The sequence below is a fragment of the Halichoerus grypus genome, chromosome 4 (genome assembly GCF_964656455.1).
Source record: "Halichoerus grypus chromosome 4, mHalGry1.hap1.1, whole genome shotgun sequence".
NCBI lineage: Eukaryota > Metazoa > Chordata > Mammalia > Carnivora > Phocidae > Halichoerus > Halichoerus grypus.
The window spans coordinates 109,153,029-109,179,620 of record NC_135715.1 but is presented as its reverse complement, the minus strand read 5'-3'; the positions used below and the strand labels follow the sequence as shown (position 1 = coordinate 109,179,620).

The 26,592-nt window shown below is 37.2% G+C and overlaps 1 protein-coding gene across 2 annotated transcripts in view; it reads right to left on the bottom strand.

Moving 5' to 3' along the window:
- The window catches only part of ARHGAP15 (Rho GTPase activating protein 15), a 599,115-nt gene that overhangs the window by 461,256 nt on the left and 111,267 nt on the right, over positions 1-26,592 (bottom strand). For both annotated transcript variants that reach the window (XM_036090857.1, XM_036090859.2), the window contains exon 6: positions 13,841-13,930. In XM_036090857.1, coding sequence (XP_035946750.1) covers positions 13,841-13,930 — 90 coding nt within the window. The remainder of the gene's footprint in view (positions 1-13,840; positions 13,931-26,592) is intronic.

Here is a 26,592-nt window from a genome sequence, read left to right as displayed (position 1 = left end):
TACATTACCAGGTAAGTCAGTACTTTGGGCAATAGGCCTATTTCTGGATGCCTTTCGTACACCAGGGTGGTTATCCATAACTTATCAGTGCCTGTGGCAAGTCCAGGCTACGGTGCAAACTTCTTGACTCAGGTCCTTATGACAGAAAATTCAATGAGGAATTAGAGTATCATGTTGCTATGGAGTTTGTGGCAGGGTCCAATACAAGCTTCCCAGCAAATGTTCCTGGGTTCGGAAGGCTTTACCTCCTATAGTAAATAAATCATCACCATTGTTAAGTAGCTTCTGGCCTATTATTGGGTCAGAATAGAGACTGAGTACCTTATCATAGTACATCAAGTGACTACATAACTTCAGCTTCCCATGATGAGATGAGGAATGCCAAATCCACAGAAATGTAATTTTGGGAAGCAACCCATGGATGGAAATGCTGTCCAAGTGGGTCCAGAGTGCCTAAGTAAGTCACCTGCACATATGGCTGAAACTTCTATTTTATCTATCACTGTTTTACCAGGGCCTCTCCCGGAGATTCCACCTATGGCTTCATGGGGGGTTCTTCAAAGCCAGCTGGTGAAAGATGAAAAGCTGAAGCCTGATTCATGGATGGCTCAAATATGCTGGTGAGCACCAAAAAATGGACTGTAGGTGCACCAAGGGCCCACCCTGGGGTCACCCTCTAGGACAATGGTGAAGAGAAATCCTCAGGAAGGGATAGAAGCAGTAAACTTGAGTTATAGGGAGTAGGGTAGCCTGAGAGGTAAGGATATAGACTGATTTCTAGAAAGTGGAGAATGCTTTTGCTGGTCAGTCAGAGGCCTAGAACCAGATGGTCTGGAAGACTAGAGACAATGAAGTTTGGCAAATGTCAGTAGACTCATGGGAGTGAGCACAGACCATGCAGATCTTTGTATTTCATCTTAATGTCGTAATGTCTACCAGAGTAAGCCAGTGTACCAGATGTAATCAGTCAAAGTTTCCTCCAACCTCTGTCTTTAACCACTCAGAACTTGCAAAATGGGCGCATGAATGGAGTGGCCATGGTGGTGGGGATGAAGACTATGCACACATCCAAACAGAATGCTTCCCTTTCACCAGTGCTGATGTAACGCCTACCACTGCTGACTGCTCAGGCTTCTAGCAACAGACGCGGGCACTGAGCCCTTCAAGGAGACCAGCCAGGTGCACCTAATGGCAAATTGACTGTAACAGACCCTTTCCATCCTTGGGGGAACAGTGATTCATCCTCACTGGAATCGACATCAGCCCTGGATATGGGTTTGCCTTCTCTGCCTGTGATGCCTCTGCCTGCCCCACCATTCCATAGTTTTAAGAATGCCCAACTTTGCAACAGAGGACCATTCACAACATTGTTTCAAACCAAGGAAGTGAAGCAAGGACAAAGCTGGACACAAGATCCTGGGATCCACTGGTTTTAGTAAATAACACATTAATAGATGTAATCAACCTAATAAAATAATAGAATTACTCCAATTAAGATAGTAGCTTGGGGGGGGCGCCTGGGTGGCTCAGTCATTAAGCGTCTGCCTTCGGCTCGGGTCATGATCCCGGGGTCCTGGGATCGGGCCCCGCATCGGGCTCCCTGCCCGGCGGGAAGCCTGCTTCTCCCTCTCCCACTCCCCCTGCTTGTGTTCCCTCTCTCACTGTGTCTCTCTCTCTGTCAAATAAATAAAACCTTAAAAAAAAAAAAAAAAAAAAAAAAGAGTAGCTTGGGGAAAGGACCTTGTTTGATTGGGGTGCTATATTCCAAGTGCAGTATACACACTGATCAATATCTGAAACATGTCACAGTGTCCCCGGTAGCCAGAATACATGGATCTAAGGACCAGGCGGTAGAAGTAGGAGTTGGTCCTGTTAGTAACCCATTTGCAGCATCTACGCTTCTAGGTTTTTCAACTTCAGCTGGATTAAAAATTCTTGTTCTTGGGATGGGAAGTAGATTTGTTTCTAGCGCAGATTAGTAATGGTATCTCTGAACTTAAAGCTATAGCCATTCCTTGGTAACAACGGATACGAAAGATGTTGGCCAGCAGGAAAACCAAATAGCTACTCTCCTCAGGGATAATTGGCCCTAATTATAATGAAGAGGTCAGGCAGCTTCTGCACAATGGGGTCAGGAGAAATGATTCAGGAACTCAAGAGATTCACTGATTTGTATCTAGGTGCTTCCAGGCCTAGAGAAAGCAGCGAACTCTCAAGTGCAGTGAACAGAGCCTGGCAATGTCAAAAAATTAAGAATTCAGGGCTGTCAGGTATGAAGGTCTAATTTACCCCATGAGGCAAACACAACTTATAGGCCTGACTGATACTGAGAAAAATCTAGAATGAGTGGTGGAGAAGGTGGATGATGAATATCAAATATGGCCTCAGACACTGATGCAGTAGAAGAATGTAGTTTTTCCACTAAAACTTCTTTCATTAGTTTTCTTGTAGAGATGGAGCCCAGCGACCATCTTGAAGACTCTGCAATGGATAAGACTTAACCAGAGGTACAAGTCAATTTGAGTATTACAAGGAGGATTTTATCAAATACTTCTTGTGTCCTGCCTTACATCCTCTTGCCTTTACTGTGACTTCAGCTGCAGCAGGTGTAAACAGTTCTGTGTGGGTTTCAAATCCCTTTGTATTGACTGTATCTTGCCTCAAGCATCACTACTTATCTTGCACTTTCTGCCATGGATATTCAGAGTCTATGGACCTTCTCATCCCAGAAGCAACCATAACCAAAGAGGTGAGAAGCTGATGGACAAATGCTTCGTCCTGTCAATCCCTGGGTGGAAAATTCTGACAAGCATCCAGACACTCTATGAGCAACTCGATAAAGGCCCTGCATTGTCTTTTCTCCTTTCTCCATTTCACCCTTGCCAGTACTAAATTCTTGCTTTCTGGGACTACCTCCTAAATAAACTAGTTGCAACACAATTCCTAGTCTCAAACTTTGCTATGGCAGGGAACCCAGCCTAGTCCGAAGGCATATATGGCAAAACTATTTGCTTAAAGAGAATTCAAAACTAGCTTCCTCTGAAAGGAAAGGATCACCCCTCCACTGAGATACAGCTGTCACTGTCATAAAATCTAGCATAAACAAATACACCATCAAATGCCCTGCTATAAAATGTAACATCTAGCAATTACATACTAAAGGATTTAAGGTGACATCATTCATTACAGTATATGAATGATCCTCCTGGCTAAATGGGAATTTAGTGTTAGGTAGCTGTAAAAGCTGCCCAAAAGCAAGTGTTATTGAAACAAACATTAGAAACTTATGACTACAACCTGGGGCATCCTGACCAAAGCTACTATCTCTATTATGGAGCCATTAGAAACCACCATAGGGTTGTATCCAAGTCGATTAGGAGAACAATTTACTAGAAATTTTATACTTATAGATGAAAGGGGCAAAGGCATAATCATTATTGATTTTGCTTTCTTTGTCAGGTGTTATTGTTGTTGGTGTTTTCTTATATCCTCTTCCTAAATAGAGACAGAGTAAGGGTGAGGAATTGAGCAATCTTCCCAGGAAAGATGAGCAATGTTCTTTCATGAGTCAAATGAAATGTTGTGAGGAAGGAAACATTTTAAGTGGCAAAAGAAGCTAGTAACAAGGGTAATACCAAGTATGCATTCACAGTGAAAATCTTAACCGAGAAACTTAAAATAAAACCCACAGTCTAACGTTTAAAAATAGGCATTTACAAGCTTTCTTGCACAGGATAATATTTATTCAATATTATAATTCTCTAAATTTAGTGCAATGGCTCTTTGTTATCTGACTTTTACTGAATCATAAGGGGATTAATGATATAGGCAAATATCCACTAGAAACTGAGTATTAACTATCAGATATCATCCTTGAATATCCGGGATTAAACTTCAACTCTCCTCTTGGGGCAATTTTAACTCATTATCTCCTATACTCTTCAGAGACCTGTGATCTGTATAAATATCCACTTTAAGGATGAGGATTTTCACTATGTATAAGGAGACATCCCACAGTTATTAGAAACTTAAAATACATACTAAAAATATAAAGGTAAACTTACTGCTTCTAATTAAGAATGAGTTAATGCACTGACGCTTGAGAAACAGTGAAATTTCTTAAATTACATTTTAACTATTTTGTTTCCAGTAAAACACACACTTCAGCTGAAAAATATTTGCCATTTAATTTGTAAATCCCTGAAGAAAGACGAAATCATAAGTCTCTTAAGTCATTAACAATTAATCAGATTTCTTTACTATAACAATTGAATGACGGGGAAGAAATCTGGAGTTTTATGAAGTCCTACACGTTTTTCTCTTTTGACATTGTAAATTATGTTATTTCCGAAATCAAACTCAGTGAGTGGTAACAAAAAAATTCATGCTGGGATCCTGGTAAGGAATTTATAGCATCTCGTGTATATTCTTATTTAAGCAATACAGTGTATCTTTAGATTCAATAAATCTTCCTAATATTTGACTACATATTTATTTGCTAACAGACATGAGTGTCTATAAAATTAATCAGTCAATAACAGCCAAGAGTAAACTCCTTAGATATGCCATATACCAATATACTTTTATGTTCAGGACAAAAGATACACAAGTGAGCCATTGCCTCCCCTGAATCCTTCGTTCTGTGACAGAGAGAAAGGACTGCCATCAGGTGAATGACATTTAGGGCCAGGGGATTTCACGTCTATATTTTACCACATAAAGACAGCCCTCCTTCGAATACCTCGCCAGAGCCCCTAGCCAAAATCAAACCAGTGAAGTCGGTGCTGAAACACCAACTAGCCACCAGATGGCAGCAATGCTTTTATGAATAATGCAGCATTCTGTGCAGTCCATCTAAGATTTCCTATGTTAATAATAGAACAATCCTTACTTTAGTAAAAGGACAGATTTGTTCATAATGAAGCCAGCCATTTTTTTCATGTCACTGGTTATATTTTGTGGGGTCTATTTGCTTTCTTGTATTTGGGTCCCCCAAAATATTTATTTTCTTACACTTTAAACATCAAAGTGCTGTTGAATTTCATTTTGATATTGTGGTAGAAAATGCCTGTGGCTTGAAACAAATATTTTCCTTTCTGATGGACAAATAACATCTGTGGTTGTAAATGTTCCAGTGTAGCTGTCAAAAGAGAAGGGTTTCACATAATTTCCTGCCACCCTCATTGGTACATCCTACACATCAAAAGAGTGTGTTCATAACCTCCCTTTCTACGAATTGATTTCAAATCTACCACAGATCTCAAATATCAGAAGCTTGTCTTCTACTTGATGATGGGTGTTTGAATTTTGAAAAATGAAGCTTTGCTTAAATTCAAGTTAAAAAAAGAAACACAGAAACTATCGAGTCTCAGACAACCCCCCATATCAGTGCCTCTTTCCTTTTTGGAGCCGATTGCAGTAATTCGTTAATTTTGCCACTAAAGTTTTTGGTTTGCACATGTTCACCAAGGAAGTCAGGCTGGTAGAATTTCCCCAGTGCTGGAAATAAAATGTTAGGCAAATTGGTGGGACTAAAGCCAAGAATCTAATAGTGCTCTTCTAAAACAGAAATCCATCTAAACCCTTGATGTGAATGTTCCTTTCTTGGTCATTATCTGATCTGTTATCTGAAAGCAGTTCAAACAGCTCCCTTCCTGATTTCTCCTCAACATCAGGCATTTTATTTCATTGTTTCACTTAGGTCATCTCTCAACATCCTGTTTTGTTAAGATAAAATTTAGAGCAGCCTCCTCTCTTCTTCAAATAACAAGACTCCTTCACTCTTCTGCAGTGTTTTATATTTTTGCTTTTGAATATTTATTTTCTACCAAATTTTTAGTAACACATTTAACTCATATATTGAGAGATTCTATGCATAGATTCTACAAGTGGCCTCTCCAATTCTGTATGAGTGCTGGCATTTTCCTTTCATCTTAAACTTAGTGGGTTCTTTTCCCCCCTTGTGTTCATTTCAAACCTTTGTTTATGGATGCTTGCTTTGTTATTTTCTTATACTCCTTTAAACATTGCTCTGAGGTTTGAGAGTTTTGCTCACCACTGCCCAGATTTTTCTCCTGCTCAGTGGCTTGTGGCATATAAACACTGTGAATATATATATATATATATATATATATATACATACATATATATATACATTTTTTTTTCTCTTGCTTTCAGAACCAGCCTCATTACCTTATGTTTCTAAAAACTGAATGGCATTGGCTATTTATCTGCCAGTGATCCTAGGCTATCCAAAAGCACTCAATTTTATTTTACCCTGTGTCATCCTTATGGACAAGCTGTAAAATGTGATACCATTTACTGACCCCATCTATTATGTACCAGCTTTAGGGATTAAATCATTCCTTTTTCTGGAAGAAGCCTGTTTGCTATTTAAAAAAAAAATCATACTCAGCATGAAATAAACATGGCTGCTCTCTTTAAAAATATATAATAAGTGTTCTGAAACATACGTGAAAAGGGGATCCAGTGGCTTGAACGCTGTCTTGCCAGTATCAGTGTAATATCTTCTGGACTTTACAAGATGAAAGTCACAAATGGAGAACTATTACACTTGGTGATTCTACTTGGATCTCATGAAATCCCCAGCTGGCTGTGGTAGCTTTTGCTCAGGTGGGCATGGATGGCCTGAAGTTCCAGGGTTGATTTTGTGTAGCTCATTTAACCTCACTCTACTTCTGTGGACATGAGGAACTACACTGTCAGCCCATGAGTGGCACAGTGACCATCACACCAGTCCTCAAGGAATAGAGTATGTTCCGTGAAAGGAGGCGGTTTACATCATGTCAACAAATGAAGAACAGCATGTTGCATTTAGCCTTGTGTCAAATTAAAATCCAAAATTTATTCCAAATGCACAGCTCTTATCTTTGAGCAGACAGAGCCGGCCATTCCAGGAGACAATGTGAAGTGAGCTAACCAGAGATCTAAGCTCATTAGGTCACATGCATCCATTCTTCCACTAAAATGTTAGAAGGATAAGAAACCAACTTGACATTTTTCTTTTCTCTAAATCTTGATTTATTTTATTTTGGAATCTTAAAATCTTGGTTCCCTTGGCTAATTTGGTACTAAAATTTACTAACATGGCTATTGTCAATCTTTACTGTTATCCTGTTGCATTCTGCTTTGGTAATAGTTCAAAAGGAAATGAATACACAAAGATTGCATCTGGCCCTTCAGTAGGGAGTGGAATAAAGTAGCTGTGCAAATGCGTAAATACCCTCATAGACTACTAAGCTTCATGGGATCATCAGGAAAGATACGCTTGTTATTGTTTCCTCTAATAGTATACTCAGTTTCTCAGTATCTTAATTCAATACTTGAGACTATTTTTTTTTCCCAGAGAACTTTAGTCCTCAAAAATTGAACCTTCAAAAGGACAGTGGTCCCCAAGTCACCTGGTCTGAAAAAATAGGCGTGTTCTTTACTTGAAAGGTATATTCTCCATCCATCAACCTGTTTCTGTTTTTCCTTTCATCAGTCAGGCTACATGTTCCTTAGGTCTCACCTTGGATTCTTACAGTCAGTTTTATTTCCTGCCCCCAGGATCTTTGCTTTGCCGTAAATCTTAGACACCCTGACATTAATATTCCTAAATCAAAACCTCAATTACAAAATTATATCACTCCATTCATCAAAATTCTTCCGTGCAATCCCACTGGCAAAAGTGAAGGCAAAATCATAAAAATAATCATATCTCTTTCCCTTCAATAAGAAAATCACTATTGTCCCAATATCTCAGTGGGGGAATAAAGAGAGTTACCACTGTCTCTCTTTCATTTTTGAGCAGAGTTGCTGCACTTGTCTCTAGGTCCCCTTTTGCAAGTTGCTATCAATAACATGGTAGAGCCTTTCAGGGCAAGATGCCTGTCTTAAAGTATTTACTGGGAAAAGACAATAATTAATTAATTAAGACAATATAATTAATTATATTGATTAGATATTACATTAATTACACTATTTATATATAAGAATAGACTATTCAAAATGATTTCTGTAAGGTTTGAGGACACACATTCTTAGTTACAAAATAAATAAAAATATTTTCACTCAGGGTATTAAATCTTAGTCTACTGGATAAGTTCACAAGGCAGTACAGAGAAGAGAAGAGGAACAAAAATCCTGAATTGTTTCTCACACATATCGATGTCTCTCGTATCCAGATCCTTCCAAAATCCACATCTGGAATTTCCCTCAAAGTTTTGTGAGATGACAGGGTTAATAGATGAATAATAATACCTGGTTGCATTTATATTAAAATCAGCCTTTTGGAGTTGCCTTCAAATACGGATTGCCTCATTTTAATGTTAACACAGATGGGAGACAGGTGAGGGAAGGACTATTATCTCTTACTTCCTTGGTGTGAAAAACTCAAAAGTTGGAGGAAGGGATCCTGCCCTGGGTTTTACATACAGTTACAACTGACGTAGCCAAACTGGAACATGTGTCCCCAGATTCGCGTGCTCTCCCCACTGCACCTTCTGAATGATAGATGAATATCTAATAGGTAGATAAAATGATTGGGGACAAGCTAGAAAGCAACAACAACAACAACAACAAAAAACAACAAAAAAACCCAACTGTATTAGACATTAGTGCTGCTCTTACTCAGGTTTATTTTTAATGCCATGCCTTTTAAGATACTGTGAGTAATTCTCTAAAGTGAAACCAGCTTTACTCGAAATCTAATGCATATATGAATGTGGAAGAATCATCCTTTTGCATTTAGTCTAACTACAAGCATTGAAAAATGAAAGAGAAAATTGGTAAAAGCTCAGATTTATTTTAAACCACCACTTTTAACAGAAGGAAATGGATAAGAGCAAAATACCAGTAGTTTTCGTTTTGGCTTAAAATGACATTTTCCGAGATGTTATTAAATTATCTTCACATTAATAAACTTAAGGAGTACTTAAACATTTTAAACTAAGACATACTCAGATCAGGAAGAGCAATCAAATTATGTTTAAATGTAAAGCATATCCATGGAAAATATTACATGAATATGTTTAATATACATTATAGCCAGAAGACCCCAACCGAAGTCAGAAAAGTAATACAAGTAATGATTCACTTTACTTTTAGGGACAGAACCTGTTCCCCTGAAATGTATTTAGATACTAAAAAAGGAATCTCAAATCCAGGAAATTCAGTCATGATTTTTGTCGAGGTTATAAATTGGTGCCAGGGAATGAAAACGGACTTTCATCATGTTGAGTCATTTAACTGCCTTTTTTTTTTTCCCCTGCCTTTCAAGCAGGTAAATGATATAGTTCTAATCAGCCATAATTCATTAATAGTAGAATTATCTTATTTAAGGCACATAATCTATAAATGAGTCTGCTGCGTGTTCATGGGTAAAATTTTAAGTTTTATTTGAAAGGAAACTCAGGAACACTGAGGCCTACTCACTGTCTTGCTGTGAGAAACAGAAAACCTTTAGAGTATAAATGATTTCATTACCTTAGATAAATAATCCTCTACTGTCATATAGGTTGTAATGAAAAGGACCAAGGAAACAGATAGGATGTTTCTTATTCTTTACCCCTATTTACAAAAGGGAATAGAGTGGACACTCTGGAAATCATCTTGGAGGACAGAGCCTATATTGTGGACACAATATCTTAAGATTTCTTTTGACAGTGAATTCTTTTTTTTAGCTAACAGAATGCCAATCTAGCCTTAACAGTAACCATTGAATGAGTTGAAAGGAGTCCAGTCCTCTGGTGTAATAAATACAAAGCAGTATGCCCTATAGTCTCTTTCTTGTTGTGCTCTGTGAGGAGAAAAAACTCACTTACACAAGAGTAAAGAATGTGTAGGGGCTAAGCTAAACAGCCTGGGACCATCTTCTATTTAAAAGGGGGTAGCTCCTTGGAGGTGGTCAATGTTTTTGACATAGAGCATCTATGGATGTGATAGACGCGTCATGAACTCCCTTCCCCTGACTTTCAAAAATATTTAACTCGGAGAGAGCCTTTTGTTTGAAGGAAGGAAACCTGAGTGAAAAAGTTCCTTCAACTTGGAAACAGGAAGATATTAATGGTTAAAAAAATTTACTTATTGTTTTAAATCCCCTTGCAGCCATTTGCTCGGTTGAACTTCCCACTGAAAAGCTTTGTAAATGCAGCTGTAACCATGACGGAAGAGAAGGGGACGGAGCACCCCGTGTGTCACAGAGACCGCCTGAAATACTGCCATCCTGTAACAGGGTTTTATTTAGTTATTACAACTATCTCTCTGTAAATGACAGTTAGGATTATTTAAGATTATGTTGTAATCCTTTTAATCCTCAGTGCTTTAAATTTCAGGCTAAACACCAAAGAGCAAACTAGCACTTAGCAGGAATGTTTAAAACATGTGATTTGAACATAAATCTTTTTATTCACTCTTTCCCTGATGAAGACCTCGCGCTGCTCTTAAGTTAACTAAGAAAACTTGTACCAGAGTTCATTACAAATCACTCGGTTGCTAAATGCTTTCTCGAGCTACATCAAACTTGTGATGGTCCTTGACAATTATGCTAAGTGCAGAATTAAACGAAGGTTATTAGCAATGAACATTTACGGATATAACTTAGAATTTGCGTGACCTTTTACAAGTACAATGTGTCTTTCTGGGTTTGTGTGTACGCGTATGGAAATGGTCATTCTATTTCCTAAGGCGAGCTGTTAGACGCGGGTACATACATGGACACACATACATTATATCACAATCATACATTTGAAACACATACTAGGACTTGTCTATACATACTTTATTATAGAAGCTCCTAATGATTTAAAAAATAAATAAATCATTTATTATTAAGAAGTACCAATTAGGCCAAGGAGTTTTCTGTTATAAAACAGGCAGATGTTCTGGAACTCAGTCAGCGAGCATCATTTTGACTTACTGAGAATTGTTGAATACCAAACCTTAAAACTTAATTAATATTGTCACTGTTATGTTACCACGTACCAATCAAGTAAGATTGAATCTACATCAAGAGTTTAGTAAGGCTTTGACTATGAAGGAAATTTGGCTTTTAATACAAAAAGAAAATGAACACCTTAAATGCCCCAATGGCATATACAAATGAACGAGACAAATGAAATCCTTCCATCTTTGTGTGTGTGTCACAGATGTGTGCTTCTGAGTCTTCCAGGCGCATGATTTTTTTATTTGTTTTCCTATTCGTGTTAAGTTCGACTTCTTTACAGATGTTGTAATTCTGTGGCGTATAATTGCTAATCCATCAACTTTTTAAAGACAGATTTCAAATTTTAAATTATTTCTAATTTTGCTCTTCTTTGATTTTTCTTGAACCAAAAATCTCAATAGTCATTTGCTATCTGTAATCTATAATTCATAGACTGAGATTGAACACCAAGCCTAATTCAAACTTGGAATTTTAAAGCTATTTCTGATGTAGCACATCAGCCGAAGCTATGATGGTCTTTTTCAGTCAGGAAGAAACACTTCATTATTCTGTAGGTAATGAAACCCTTGTACACACACACTCAAACACCCAACAATGCCTTAATACCATGTTTTTGAGATATAATCATGTTTATTCTGATCATTTGAGAGTTAGACCAGCTAATGTATCTAATCAAATATTGATGCAAGTCATCTAGATTTAGCTCTCTGGCAAATCCTTTCCTATGCTTTTTTGTTAACAGAACTATAAAAGCTATTTATATTGTTCCTCTCAAAGGGTTTACCCTTGTAGTCTGTATCTATGGAAACGTATTAGTAAATTTTACCTAAGTTCATGTGTTTGGGTAATGAAAAGATGTCAACATGACAAGAAAACCACATGATTCACCCCAAAAAGAATGAAGCAGGAGTGAAATTGGAATCTTTCTTTAGCTTTGTTATTCACAGCATCCTTATAATCACTTCTTTCCTGTTTCTCTAAACTACAAGGGTACAAGACAAAAAGAGTTAAGCTGGATATAAGAACACTGATGTCCCATAAACTACTTAGGTACCTTACAAACAAAAGTAGCTGGCAAAGCTACTCCAAAAAGCTACCAAAAGTGAGAATAGTTGGTTTTGTTTTTTTTTTAATATCTTTGGAAGTACCTATATTCAGAAATATAAAAAATAAGGAAAAATTATAGCAGGAGGTAGTCAGTCATATAAGGAAAGGTCAATCTCATATCATTAATATATATTATCATACATATCATCAATGCAGGTGGCTTAAATATAAATCTATGTATATTATGTTCAAAGCTATGTAAAATTATGCATAAATATTCTTCTTCCATATCTGCAGTCCTATATACATTGTATGTATTTGACTATCCTCCTCATTTTTTATCTAACTTAACTTTTCAAAAGACTAACAGAGGGAACAGAAAAAGTCTACCTTAGACCAACTCCAAGAGTTTCTATTGTCCAAGAATTATGTCAATGTCAATTTTAATGTCTTTATTTTATGACATGGGGACAAGGATGCTAAACTCATAATACATAATATAACAACACCACTTAACTCACTCAACCTAGTTCAGAACTATTCATACTGATCATCCAGGTTATCATAAAAGCTGGGAATATGACCTCTAATTTTTTTTTATTTATTGCAGAATAACAAAAAAGAGTAAGAAATTGGGAGGCAGGCTATGTCACTGATTTACAATTCCTCTCTTCAAAACAAAATTTATTTTTCTTTTCTTGATTCTGTAAATTCAGATTCTAATCACTTTTGGCTATATTTAGTCCTTTGATTTCTAGGCAAGTATGTTTAATTTTCTTTATTTTTTTCTTCTTTCTTTCTCTCTTTTGGTAAAAAGAAATAAATCTCCAGCATATAAAAAATGAATGCCTGAATAGAATAAAAGCAGGACCAGAAAAATAGGTTATTCTAGAAATGTTAACGTGGGTCCAGTTTATTTGGTAGACCTGGATTAGCATCTGGGAAATGCAGACCTGGAGACCAGTTCTTTTCTCCCCAGGGAGAGCTCAGATAGGAAATGTCACCCATCTACACTTCTATAAGACCCAATATATTAATTTCACTGATGCATTTGAGAATGGAATCGACCTTTTTTCAAGAGCCAAAATGGTCTTAGGAGGCATTTAATATAGTAATTATAATAATCTAGTTCCTGGCTACTAAATGATATAAGTCCTAAAATATACCTAGAAAATTATTGGTTACTTTGGAAATATAAAAGTAAGTTAAATCTCACATAAAGATAGAAAAAGATAAACCTCCATAATTTAAAGTTATTAATTGCCAAAGGGATCTTAGTAACATCATATATGAAATATTCAGTTTTCTCATTTCCTTTCTTTCAAGGATCTCATCTGGTTCTTTTCATTCAATGGAACATGATTGAAATTATTAATCATAGTTATTTTTTCCCAAAAATTAAATTATGCGATACAAAAATATCCAATTTCTATAGCTTTTCAGCTCTTTCCATCCCCCTAAGTTACACTGGTAAATGTAATGTATGACTAGGGGCAGGAATGGAAATGAATGCAAAAAGTTTATATCTGAAAGTTCCGCAATAAATCTATTTAAGTCAAGCACTCTAGGTTTGAACCCCAAACAGCTATCAAATACAATGCAACACTCAATGACTTTGAGTGTAGAATTAGTCAAGACACAACATATATTTCCTATTTAGATAGCGACCAGTAACCAAGGAAAAGCCACAAAATGAACTAAAATTCAACAAGGAGGCTAAATCAGTTTTTCACAGTGACCTTCAAACAACTAGTTCATGCACATGAAAACATCACAACAAAGAAGTATATGTTGAGAGCTCACATTTAGAAGTAAGAGGAATAAATTTAATATATGTAACATTCTTACCTGAAAGACATTCTTTCGGCTTGATTTTTCCTTGGCCCATTCAATATGTGCTCCACACAAATCCACACTTTCTGGTTTGTGCCCAGTTTTCTGTAAACAAAATTGAAATAAGAATAAAAAGCATACATCATTGGTGATGCATGTCAGGAAAAATAAAAGTTTATTGAGTTAGCGGCTTTACATAGTTATAGTATAAAGCCTTTCTTTTTCTTTTTCTTTATTTTTTTTTTCAGTTTCAAAGAGATATCTGCACCTTCATGATCATTGAGGCATTATTTACAATAGCCAAGACATGGCAACACCTAAGTGTCTGTTGACAGAAGAATGGATAAAGAAAATGACATGTAGATACAAATATAGATACAGATATAAATATCGATCCACATGGAAAAATTATTCAGCCATAAAAAAGAAGGAAATCCTTCTATCTGTGACAATATGGATGAACCTTAAGGGTGTTATGCTAAGTGAAGTCAGTCAAACAGAAGAAAACAAATACTGCATGATCTCACTTACATGTGGAATCTAAAAAAGTCAAACTCCTAGAAACAGAGAGTGGTTACCAGGGGCTGGGGAAGTAGGGAGATGTCGGTTAAAGGTACAAACTTTTAGGGGGTGCCTGGCTGGCTCAGTGGGTTAAGCACCTGACTTTTGGTTTTGGCTCAGGTTGTGATCACATGGTTGTGGTATCGAGCCCCACGTCAGACTCCGCACTCAGCGTGGAGTCTGCTTGAGATTTTCTCTATCCCTCTGCCTCTGCCCTTCCTCCCGCTCATGCTTTCTCTCGCTCTCAAAATAAATAAATAAAATCTTTAAAAAAAGAAGGTACAGACTTTTAGTTAGAAGATGAATAAGTTCTCTGAATCATTGCACAGCATGGTAACAAGAGTTAACACTACTGTATAATTGAAAGTTGCTAGGAGAGTAGATTTTAAACATTCTCACCACACACACACACACACACACACACACACACACACACACACAGGTAACTATGTGATGTAGTAGATGTGTAAACTAATATTAACGTGGTAATCACTTCACAATATTTACATATATCACGTCGTCACTCAGTACACCTTAAACTTACACAATGTTGTCATTTATATCTCCATAAACCAGAAGAAAACCCCAAATTTAATAAATGTTTCTTAGGTGCCAACTGTGCACCTTTTGGAAGTTCATTTTTCAGACTTTTAAGACGATACATGTGAGTATATGTATATTTGTATTTAATGAATTTAATTTAGACCAAATAGATTATAGCATGGGCCTCCTTTTGCATGAAACAATGTGGATGTTACCTAAAAGCTTCAGTAATTCATAATAATTAACGGAGATATTATCTATATTTGTTCCTTCATACTTTATTTTATTTTTTTAAAGATTTTTATTTATTTATTTGAGAGAGAGCAAAAGCAGGGAGAGGGAAAAGCAGGCTACCTGATGAGCAGGGAGCCCTACACGGGGCTCAATCGCAGGACCCTGGGATCATGACCTGAGCCAAAGGCAGATGCTTAACTGACTGAGCCACCTGGGCACCCCAATTCTTCATATTTTAATTTGATTCAAGTGTATCACATTTATATAACTTTAAATTTCCAGAACTCAGTACATTAAACAAAAGCTCACTTGTTTGGGAAATTTCTTTATTTTCAAAGGAAGTAATGCCATATTTCAAAAACTCCAACTATTTTTCAGATGTTCTGAGCTACTCTAGTTTTCTCTATAAATTGACTATTTTTCTCAAACAATTTTTCCATAGAATAGTTTAAACTTTTAGTATAAGAGGCATATAATATTTTAACAGTATGAAATTTACTTTAAAATGAAATTATGGGGGCTCCTGGTGGCTCAGTCGGTTAGGTGAACTGACTCTTGATTTTTGGCTCAGGTCATGATTTTGGGGTCATGGGATCGAGCACCACATCGGGCACCTCACTCAGTGGGGAGTCTATTGGGGATTCTCTCTCTCCCTCTGCCCCTCCCCCCCACTCCCACCCCCTCTCTCAAATAAATAAATAAATCTTTAAAAAAAATAAAACATGAAATTATGGAAGAATGGCAAAGATGCTATAAGAAATCTGTTCACAATTGTTGCCTCATAGCCAGTATGTCCAGTTCTATCAGTTTAATAGAAATAGACTATTTCTTCAGAAAGGCCAGAAATATGGGGGATTTACAGTAAATTGTGAGTTGTTTTTTGTTTTTTTTTTCTTCTTGGCAACTAAATAAAATTTTCTTGGGACAGGAAACATTGTATAAGCCAAGCATAACTTCCCTTCAGGATAAATTCAGCTGTCAGGACAGCCATGGAGAGCATATCTTTTCTCTGTTATCTGGTAGTAATCTCATGAGAAGCCAATCAAGATGAGGATGCCTCTTACAGATGCTTCAGCCAGTGAAATATTTTTACGGGTTCACCCGTACTCTGCCACCCAGGTGATCACTATTGTGGAAGACCTCAAAGCATGATAACGATGTTCATTGTCGAGTGATTTATGATGCAGAAAAATTAAAACAACCTGCTTCTTCTACAGTTAATTAGATTATGGGATACTCAGAATCAACAGAAATAATCATTAAGAGTATGTAACAAAAGAGATGATCTTTCCCATATAATGCAGTACAGGAAAAAAAAAGATGGAATTATTTTATAGAAGAAGCACTTTTAATGTGCCAAGCACTTTTCTGTTTTACAACTATCAATTCACTTAATTCTTTTAACAACTGTATTAGGTAGGTACTATTATTATCACCATGTTACAGGTAATAATATGCTAGAATATTTAGGTACACTTTCCCAAGGTAACACAGGTAGAAAAGGAGGAGCCCGGATTAAATGAGGGCAGTGTCACTCTAGAGTCTACTCCTAACCACTGTGCAGTCCTTGAAAATTGAACATTCACTGCTATCACGTTCATGTTTAAACATGTAACATTTTGGGAAAAGATATGACTTTCTTATTAGACCCTAGTGCAGAGATATTGGTCTTGTTTCTGTCCTTCTCTGTTTAACTCGATCTTCCCATTGGGCCTTTACACCACCTGTTTACCTGGAAAACCTCCCAATCTTCACATGGTTGACTCCTTCTTATCCATCAGGTCCCAGATAAATGTCACCTTGTCAGAGGTCTTTTCTGACTGTCTTATATAAAAGAGAGCTGTCTTCCAGCTTACTCTCTATCTCACTACTTGTTTTAATTTCAATGCAGCCTTCTTCCTAACTGAAATTAACATTTATATTTTTATATGCTGTCTGTTTTTCTCCCACTAAAATTAAGCTCCCTGAGCTGGGGCCTGGTTTGCCTTTTCCTCCACTATCTTTCCCAATGTATGGAACAGTGCCTGGCACAAAGTTGTTGTTCAATGAATATTTTGCTGAATTCATAAATGAAGGAAAAATACCAAAATGCAACTAGCTTTTGTGCTTTGGAAGTAAGGTTTGGGCATCTAAAAATTCCCCATGTTACAACAATTACGATTTATATTTGGTTTTGGAAAAGTGAAAAACAGTTTAATGGACTCATGTGGATTGAACCCAGTATGTCACAGAATCATTCAATAGACATTAACTGCACACTTACTATACGTCAAGTGTTAGCCATTGTGTTGGGCACTGGGACTCCAGGGGTAAGGAAGATACTCACTCTTCTTTCAGAATCCCATACCAGCCTCAGACTCTATATATTTTCAATAGACTTTCTCTCTATGGCAAAAAGCAACCTAAGCTTTTCCAGAGTTCTCACCATCCAGCTCTGCCACCCTCTTCTCATCAGCATCATACATTAAATCCCATAGCTTTTGTCCTGGCTTGGATTTTTCTCAGTCTGAACTCTGCCCATCATTCAGTCACCTCCCATGACCCTGACCTTGATTCATGCATTCTTCATGAACCCATGGCTTCACCTCCTCTCCATTTCAGCAATCTTCATTCTGCTTTTCATCTAACAAATCCCATGTTCTGAGTTTTCATTACTTCCACCCTGTAATGTTGGCTTTTGATGTGATTGGAATCACCAGACCTTTTGTGTACCCCTCCAGGCCCTTCGTGGTTTTACTTCCTTCCACGAACAGGCCTACGTCCCCAACTCAGCAGCCACTTCAGTACTCCCCCATCTCTCACTCTCTTGCTTTCCCCCATGTGATGATCCACTCCACACTTTTCATCCACTTTTCCTTCTTCTACCATTTTCCTCATATCCCCTAATTCTAGAGAAATAACTTTTGACTACTCAGAGTAGTAACATTACAAATAATGGCCACTTTCTTCAGCTGGGTTTTAAACTCTACTTAGGGGGGAAAAAAAAAAAAAAAAAACCTGTGATAAAGACACTTAACATATCCATGAAATCATTACCAAGACCAATGTCATCAACACTTAGCAAACTTTTGTGTGTTCCTAGTCACTTTCTGTTCTTCCTCATAATACCTCTCTCCCAAGCTTCACCCCTTTCCAGTAGCCCATCAAATGGCATTCTCCTAATTTGCAGAGATCATATAGCCCTTGAGCTAGAACTTTCGCCACTCTTTCCACTTTCATAGTCCGTGTAATCAAAATGAACAAACATAAACTTTAATAAATCCCTATATGTCGAGCCCTCTAAAATCTTTATATCAATTTCTCATTTATTCCTTACAACAGTCTTGTGAGGTTGTCACCCTTGCCTTCAACTTACAATGTGGAGAAACTCAAGCAGGGAGTGCTTAAGTGCCATACATAAGCTCACGCACTTAATATGTGCCTGAGCTGAGCTAGGAATTCACTGTCCTCTGATTCCAAGTCCCAAGTTCTTGATTACAACACAATACATGACCTCCTCTCCATACCTAGCCTTTCCTCCTACTAGGTCACATGATGAGAATTAACATTTTCTCTCTCTTCCTTGTAAGTGTGATCATTTCCCATATTCTGTTCTGGCTCCTGGACATTTGGATCTGCGTCTGTGATTCTGGTGCACCTGTCTAATGAACTCCCATGCCTGGCATGACAGTGGCATCTATGAACATCCAAATCTCCTGGCCTGTTGTTGCCAGACAGTGCATGATCCACTCACAAAACATGTCCTTTTCTGTCTCAGAGGAAGAGATGCTCCTTCTTCAGCCCAAGGCTTTTCCTTTCTGGTTCCTAATTCTATCTAATCCTCTTCCTCATTTTCTGAGTTGTCCCTTTTCTCCTACATTTTCAACCTCCCTCTCTCAAATAGATTACATCCTTTAGCCCACAGCCACATTCAAGTCACTCCTGTTCAAAAAAATCTATAAGTTTATGCAAGCATCAATCCCACAATCTTGCTTGTTCTCAATCTCACCTATTTCTTTTCCATGATTGCCAGGATTCTTGAGTTTTCTGCAGTCACATTCTCTGCTTGCTCATGTTTCATTCTCTTCTCAAGCCACTGCAGGCTTTTACTCTCTTCCTTAACTAATCTAAAATGGTTTTCTATGTCATTTTATTTTTATTTTTTTAATTAACATATTATGTATTATTTGTTTCAGGGGTACAGGTCTGTGATTCTTCAGTCTTACACAATTCACATCACTCACCATAGTACATACCCTCCCCGATGTTAATCATGAAGGTCAACAAAAACAGTCTGATGCCTTCTCCCCCATCATCCTTCTACTTGAACTCTGGACTGTTAGATTCTGCTCCTTTTCCTTAAAAGTTTCTACCCCTCAGCTATGGAGACATTTTCTCTCTAAATTTTTATTTCACCTTTTATACTCTCCCTTCTCTGTTTCTTTACTGACTTCTCTTCCTCTTCCCACTTCTTAAGTGTTGGTAATCCCTGGTTTACTGTTCTAGGCCATCATTATTTCTTATAGTTTATATGCTTCCTATGGATTTGGTCTTGCTTCTGGTCTGATCCATCACTGGGGACATACTGACTCCTCAATTTTTCCTCTGGCCCCCAGCTCCCGCTTATGTAGCAGAACTGTGTTTTCTAACTAACTACCATTAGGCTGTAGCACAGACACCTCTGTGAAATCATTGTCTTCTTCTCAGACTTGCCTTCTTTTCTCTGTTGCTTGTCTTGCTTAATTATCCCCTATCCACTTCACCTTCTTCATTTTCTTAATTCTTCCCTTTCCTTTACCACTTAAAGCAAACAATAGCCTGAATAGCCTGAAACAGAGCCTGAATTCCAGAATGAACTCCATCTTCTTCATCTCATGAACGCAGCCTCATTTAAGCTCTTATTTTCTCTCATCTGAATTCTCTCACTGTCTCCTCTGGGTCCACAAAAAAACCATTTCATTTCATTCTCTACATTTTGACTTTTTTCCTTAAAACACAAATCTTACCATATTTCTTCTGGAAAACGTGTTATCTACAGGATAATGCACAAATCTCTCAGTAGGGTATACAGGCTCTTTTACATCATTTCCCAACCATCCTCCTGAGTTCCCTTTATCCCTCCTTCTTCTACATCCAACCATGCTAAATTCATGGCAGTTCCAATATCCACCGTGATTTCACAGCTCTATACGTTGGATGCACCCTTTTCATCTGGAACACATTTATTTTTCTTCGACCCACTCTGGATCGTTTTGATGATGTAACTCCAAAATAATCTCCATGAGGTGTTCTTTTAGCTCTGCTGGCCCAGTCTCTTCTCCCCACCATCTCCCCTATTCTAAAATCCATTTTGTTACAATTCTTTTTGTTATACAATAGAGAATTAGAGTGGAAAATTTCCAGATTCCTTACAAAATAAATAATACATCTCAGGATAATAGTTTACAAAATGAGATCATTTACAAAATGTAATTTAATAGTTTACAAAATTAAAACACAATATTCCCATTCATATTGATCTTTAATAGGAAATGACCTTATGTCACAATCAAAGCAAATGATAGAGTTTGGGATCAATTCAGAAGTATACCAGAAAAAGTTAAATTGATTTGAGTAAAATTCAGTAAATAAATATATCAGCTTCAAGAAGAGAAAACTAAGATATATTGATAGAGGAGTATATAAAAATGATCCTGCTCAGTAGTTCATTATTACAAAGCTAAAGCAGAAAGACCTAGGCTTGAAGAACAATGCTAAGAACTCAGATTTATTAGAAGGAAAAATTTTCAGAATTTAAACATTGTTAAACACTGGAACAAGTTTTTCAGAAAAGTTGTCGAATTTATTTGGAAGACAGTCAAGATTTTATTCAAGAAGGCTGAAATTAAAGAATCCTTTAATAGAAAACATATTTCTGATTCTACAGCTATAAAACACAAGAAAAAGTCTGCTAATGAACTACATGATGCCAATGGATCATATTGTACATCATTATAAAAATATACTTTTTAAAAATTGACTAAATTTGGATTTAAATCTAAGAGTGTACTTATCATATCTCTTCTGAGGTAAACTTAAAATATAAATGACTGATTTTTAAAATATTTAAATAGAATTATTTAAAAGTTACTGCTTCTGGACAATGAAATATAAAAACCTCTTTGTTGGGGCAATGTGAAGTCATTAAAAATTGATCCTGGGTTTTGTCCACTTCTGATTTTTATTATTCTTTTAGTTTATCTTTACTATTCCCCAGTAATAGCTGACAGGGTATCCTCTCTGTCTTTTTCTCTGACTTAGATTAAACCTTTGGGATTATGTTTTCCATTTTTTATGGGAAATTTGGGGCCCTTTAATGCACATTAAGAAAATATCAAAGGCCAGATGTTCTTTTGCTTGATGGCATTTTCCATGAGGAAGACTGGGCATGTGTGTAGGCAACAAATCACTGGACCACTCATTATCCTACCCTTATCACTAGATGGGGTTACAAAAAAACAAAACAAGACTCAGATTTTATGAAACAGGTTATTAGCTACCATTTTTTATTTTGGATTAATTGCTATTCCAGAATATAGACTCAGATTGTCCTTATCAGTTTGAAACATGAAACACAAAATCTGTTTAGAGGAATTAAGTTTTATCACATAACTGGTTTTGATTCTAGAAAATCACTCATGGAGGAGGATAAAACTCACTTATAAATTCTCATTTGGGCAAAATGATTTAGGAAAGAATGCCTCATGGATACCTGATCTTATTAATGTCTAAAGTATGGCCGCTGTCAGCATAGAAGACGATACTGGGATTGTTAAGATGTGGGTTTTATGTATATGAATATAAATGATGTTAATAATAACTGAAATTGTTTCTACAGTGAAATTTCTCAGTATATACAAGACCAAATCAAACCAGATTTTCAGAAAAGCAAATCTTTGTTGGTGACTTTGGGCACTAGAATGTTGTATGTTTGGGCTTTTTGTTTGTTTTTTGAGGAAAAAGTATGCTCTCCTTTTCAAGAAATGAGCAGATACATTGCATTTAGTTCTGAATCCAAATCTTGCCAGAATAAATACAATAGTTTCTATTTAGTCTATTTTTGTTGTATGCTGATACTGTCTTCCATTTGCATTACATAAAAAGCTATTTAATTTTGCAAGGTGACTAGCTCGGACACATTTTTGGTGCCTCAGGTGCTCCCTCAGAGTCCTTACCTAGACCCTCATCCCGTAAGTCTACCTCAGCTATCCCTGCAGATAACCAGCCTGCTTGAACCCATTTGGTCCCACTTCCTGAGGATGGCCAGTCACCTTTTTGGAATTCGAGGCCCTCTCTCCTGGCTGCCAGAGTGCAGACAGGCTTTTTGTTCTTCATCCACTTCCAGATTTGTATAAAGTGCCACTTTACAGGGTATAGGATCTGGCTTTCTGAATAGCCATCCAAAGGTGTGCCCAGGGTTCATAGGATGCAGGCAGTGAAGACTCTGGGTGGTGAACTTTAGCCAAAAGGAAGCAGGAAATGGGAAGAGACATAGCAGATAAATTCCTTCTCCTCCAACCCTCCTTCCCTCCCACACACTGCCTCATGCTTTCTCCAAACATGCTTCTTTCTAAGACAAGCGCTGCAGCTGCCCAGTGATTCTCTGTGTCTCTTTGAGGTTCACTGGAGAGTAGCAGCCTGCTTGATGACACAGCCCCTCCACTATTCCCCCATCATTTCCTGCCTCGCTTCCTTTGTGACTCACTCTCTAAATCATGGATTCATGCCTTCCAATAAAAGGATGGGCACTGAATTCAGGCCTTGTTCTCTGGAGAATCAGGGCTGAGATCACTGATCCTTGTGGCAGAGATGAATAGTGCTACACCAAAGTGTGTGTTGTCACAGGGAAGGAGCTCACCAGCCAGGGACTCCATTTTTTCCCGGCCCTCTTTGCATCAACATGTGGCCACATTACGCACTGTCATCACTGGAATGGGAGCAAGAACGATGTGAGGCGCTTATGGGCTTACAGCTTTAAAGAGCACGCGGACCTTCTCATGTTCTCTCTATCTTTTCCTCATCGGCCACTAGGAGTTTGCAGAACCAACAGATGAGAGAAGCACCATCTAGCAGAAAACTGACCAGGGATACCTGTTTTGGACTTTGATATGAGTAAGAAATGAGGTTCTGCAGAAATTTTGGATTGTATTTGGACAGCAGGAAGTGTTCCCCTACCTGAAGTCTTTATATTAAGGAAAATGAAGACAAGGATTTTAAGGACACTGCCATTAAGTGGCAATCTGGACATCTGAATCCAATTGGCTTCCAGTGACTTTTCTCTTAGCCACTATACTCTATTGCTCCATGTAGTAATAACAACGATAATAATAAATACAATTAGTATTTATCATTGCTATGTGGCAGGCATGCTGTATCAGTTTTCTCAATAATCTCACAATAACTGTCTGAGGTAGGTACTCCTATTAACCTCACATTGCAGGTGAAATATCCAAGGATTATAGGAATAAATAAAATGTGAACCTGATGGGGCGCCTGGGTGGCTCAGTCGTTAAGCGTCTGCCTTCGGCTCAGGTCATGATCCTGGGATTGAGCCCCGCATTGGGCTCCCTGCTCAGCGGGGAGTCTGCTTCTTCCTCTGCCCTTCTCCCTGCTCCTGCACTCTCTCCTCCTCTCTCTCTCTCTCTCAAATAAATAAATAAATAATCTTAAAAAAAATAAAATAAAATGTGAACCTGGGATTCTCAACCCAGGTGGTCTAACTTATTCCCCCTGATATAGTATACTGCTTCCCAGAGCATTTCAACTCAGTAGTGAACTGTTAAGAAAGACCAAATACATAACAGTCATTTAATCTCAAAATGCACTGTCGAGTAAAAGTCTATTTTATCTTAGAGAAATGCAAACTCTAAATCAGATGCATTACATTGACCAAAATGATAAACCACAGAGAGTCAAACTTCATAATTAAAATAGTTTTCTGAGAGAGCCTAAGGTGAGGTTTATTGGACAGTAAGCTATTATCCATTTATAAAGCATCCTATCAATTTCATAGATTTTTGTGGTTATTAAAAATTATGTAAGATACAGAATTTATTGCAGTTAATGGCTAAATCTTGAGAGAATTATAACCAGAGAACATGGCTTCATTTATAGTAATATTGATCACTTGATTTCATTTTTTTCCTTACAATGTTTATGCTAATAAAACACTAGAATTCAATTTCTTTTCTTTCTTTCTTTCTTTTCATCCCTACCCATCATCCTCCAGATTTTGGAGTATCATTTTTCTCTAATTTTTAAAGGTCTGATGAGGCCATATGATAGTGTAGTTTGTGACTATACTAGAAACTGCCCCGATGTTAACAATCCTGACTTTGCCAGAGCACTATCATTAGGAGAATTAAAATATTAAGCAGAAATTTAAGATGCCTTCATTAGACTAAGTTTGGTAGGTCTATTGTTTGCCCCTCCAATGCTTATGATCTTTTTGAGCAGGGATCCAAATAAGGGCTCAATACTCACTTTACAAAGATAAAATAATTCCATATTCATTTTGCACAGAATACTCAATAATTCATGAATAGCTTTCTGATTGAAACTATTTTCATCTTTTTTGCTAAATCACATCATTTTACTCCCATAAATAAGTCCATTTTGTTATTAAAGCCATACTACAGTAAATGAGCATTAGATGTATTACATTATTTAATTAATGCTTGTGTTCATTATTTACATTGGAAGTAAACAATATTAAAAAAGTAAACAAATTATTTTAAAGAGGCCCTTTATATTACTCTTTTTTTGCTTTCAAGGTTATGGCTGAATGAGTGGTTTGAAAAAGTTAATAGTTTATTAAATGCCTTGGAAAAGTTTTCTGTCATTAAGAGCAAAAATGCCAGTGTTTGCCTCTGAATAAAAATTATCAGTACAGTGTAAAGAGAAAAAAATCAAAGTAGCGCCCCCCCCAGCCAAAAAAAGTTACACACGCAGTGAACATGTAAGCTCCGTACTGAACATACTGGTTTTAGAACCATAAAATTTTAGGGGAGAAATATTGCCTAAAATGTTTATAATGCTTTCGAATTTATGTCAGGCTAGGTTTATGTTAACTAGGATTTGTGAGCATTGCGGGATAAATATACCAGAAACAGCTGACTGATGAGAGTAAGTTCCACTTGGTCTGAATTTCAATGGATGTGGAGACAAGAGAAATTTCTTAAACCACAAATAAACTTTTACATTGTGTTTATTTTATTAGGTATGCCACCAAACATATATTCTGGAATCACATAAAAATAAGCTCAGGTTTGCTACTGGTGTTCACTGATGTGCTGATATGCCCACATTCTTGGGATAGGATATTTATAGTTCTCTCAGACAAACTGCCCCTCTTGCTTTCTTTGCACTAGGACTTCTTTAGAGAGGACCATACAGTGAATTGTCAAGGACATCTGAGAATATTAAAGTATTTTCTGAGTGAGATGACCTGTGATTCACCAAGTGTATTGGGCCATACTGATGACAATTTGGCGTTTTTGTCATTTTCCTTGTCAATAAGAGCACAGGTCTTATGGCTCTCCTCTGTTTCACCAGATTTTTATTTTTATTTTTTTAATTTTTTATTGTTATGTTAATCACCGTACATTACATCATTAGTTTTTGATGTAGTGTTCCATGATTCATTGTTTGCGTGTAACACCCAGTGCTCCATGCAGTACGTGCCCTTTTTAATACGCATCAGCAGGCTAACCCATCCCCCCACCCCCCTCCCCTCTAGAACCCTCAGTTTGTTTCTCAGAGTCCATAGTCTTTCACGGTTCGTCTCCCCCTCCAATTTCCTCCCCTTCATTTTTCCCTTCCTACTATCTTCTTCTTTTTTTTATCACCAGATTTTTAGAACATGTCTCTCAAATCATTTAAAAAGTCCTTTCTTCTTTGTGTTAAAAGTAGAAAAAATATATATATCTTAATTACTCAAACCTGTCTCTGAAAACTCTGAATTACCTTACTTATTTGTTTATTTATTTATCAGAGACAGAGAGAGCAAGCAGGGGGAGCGGCAGGCAGAGGGAGAAGCAGGGAGCCCGATGTGGGACTCAACCTCAGGACCCTGGGATCATGTCCTGAGTCAAAAGCAGAGGCTTAACTGACTGAGCCACTCAAGCATCCCTGAATCTGCCTTAATTTAAAGATAGTTAGTATTGGTTGCAAAGGACTCCAGGGTGCTTACAGAATGAAATTATCTCTGTTCACAATCCTCTTCAAGGTCTTTCCTAAACCGGTTCCACATGGACTTTCCAACCATAATGGAGTGCTTTCTGTTCCTCAACTTATCTTGAGGCAATCTTTCACTTGTAGGTGCATCCAGGCAATTCATAGAAGAAATGCAAAATAGTCTGGATGAAGGCACATCTACCCTAGGCCATAGGGAACTTCCAAGAATCATTTTC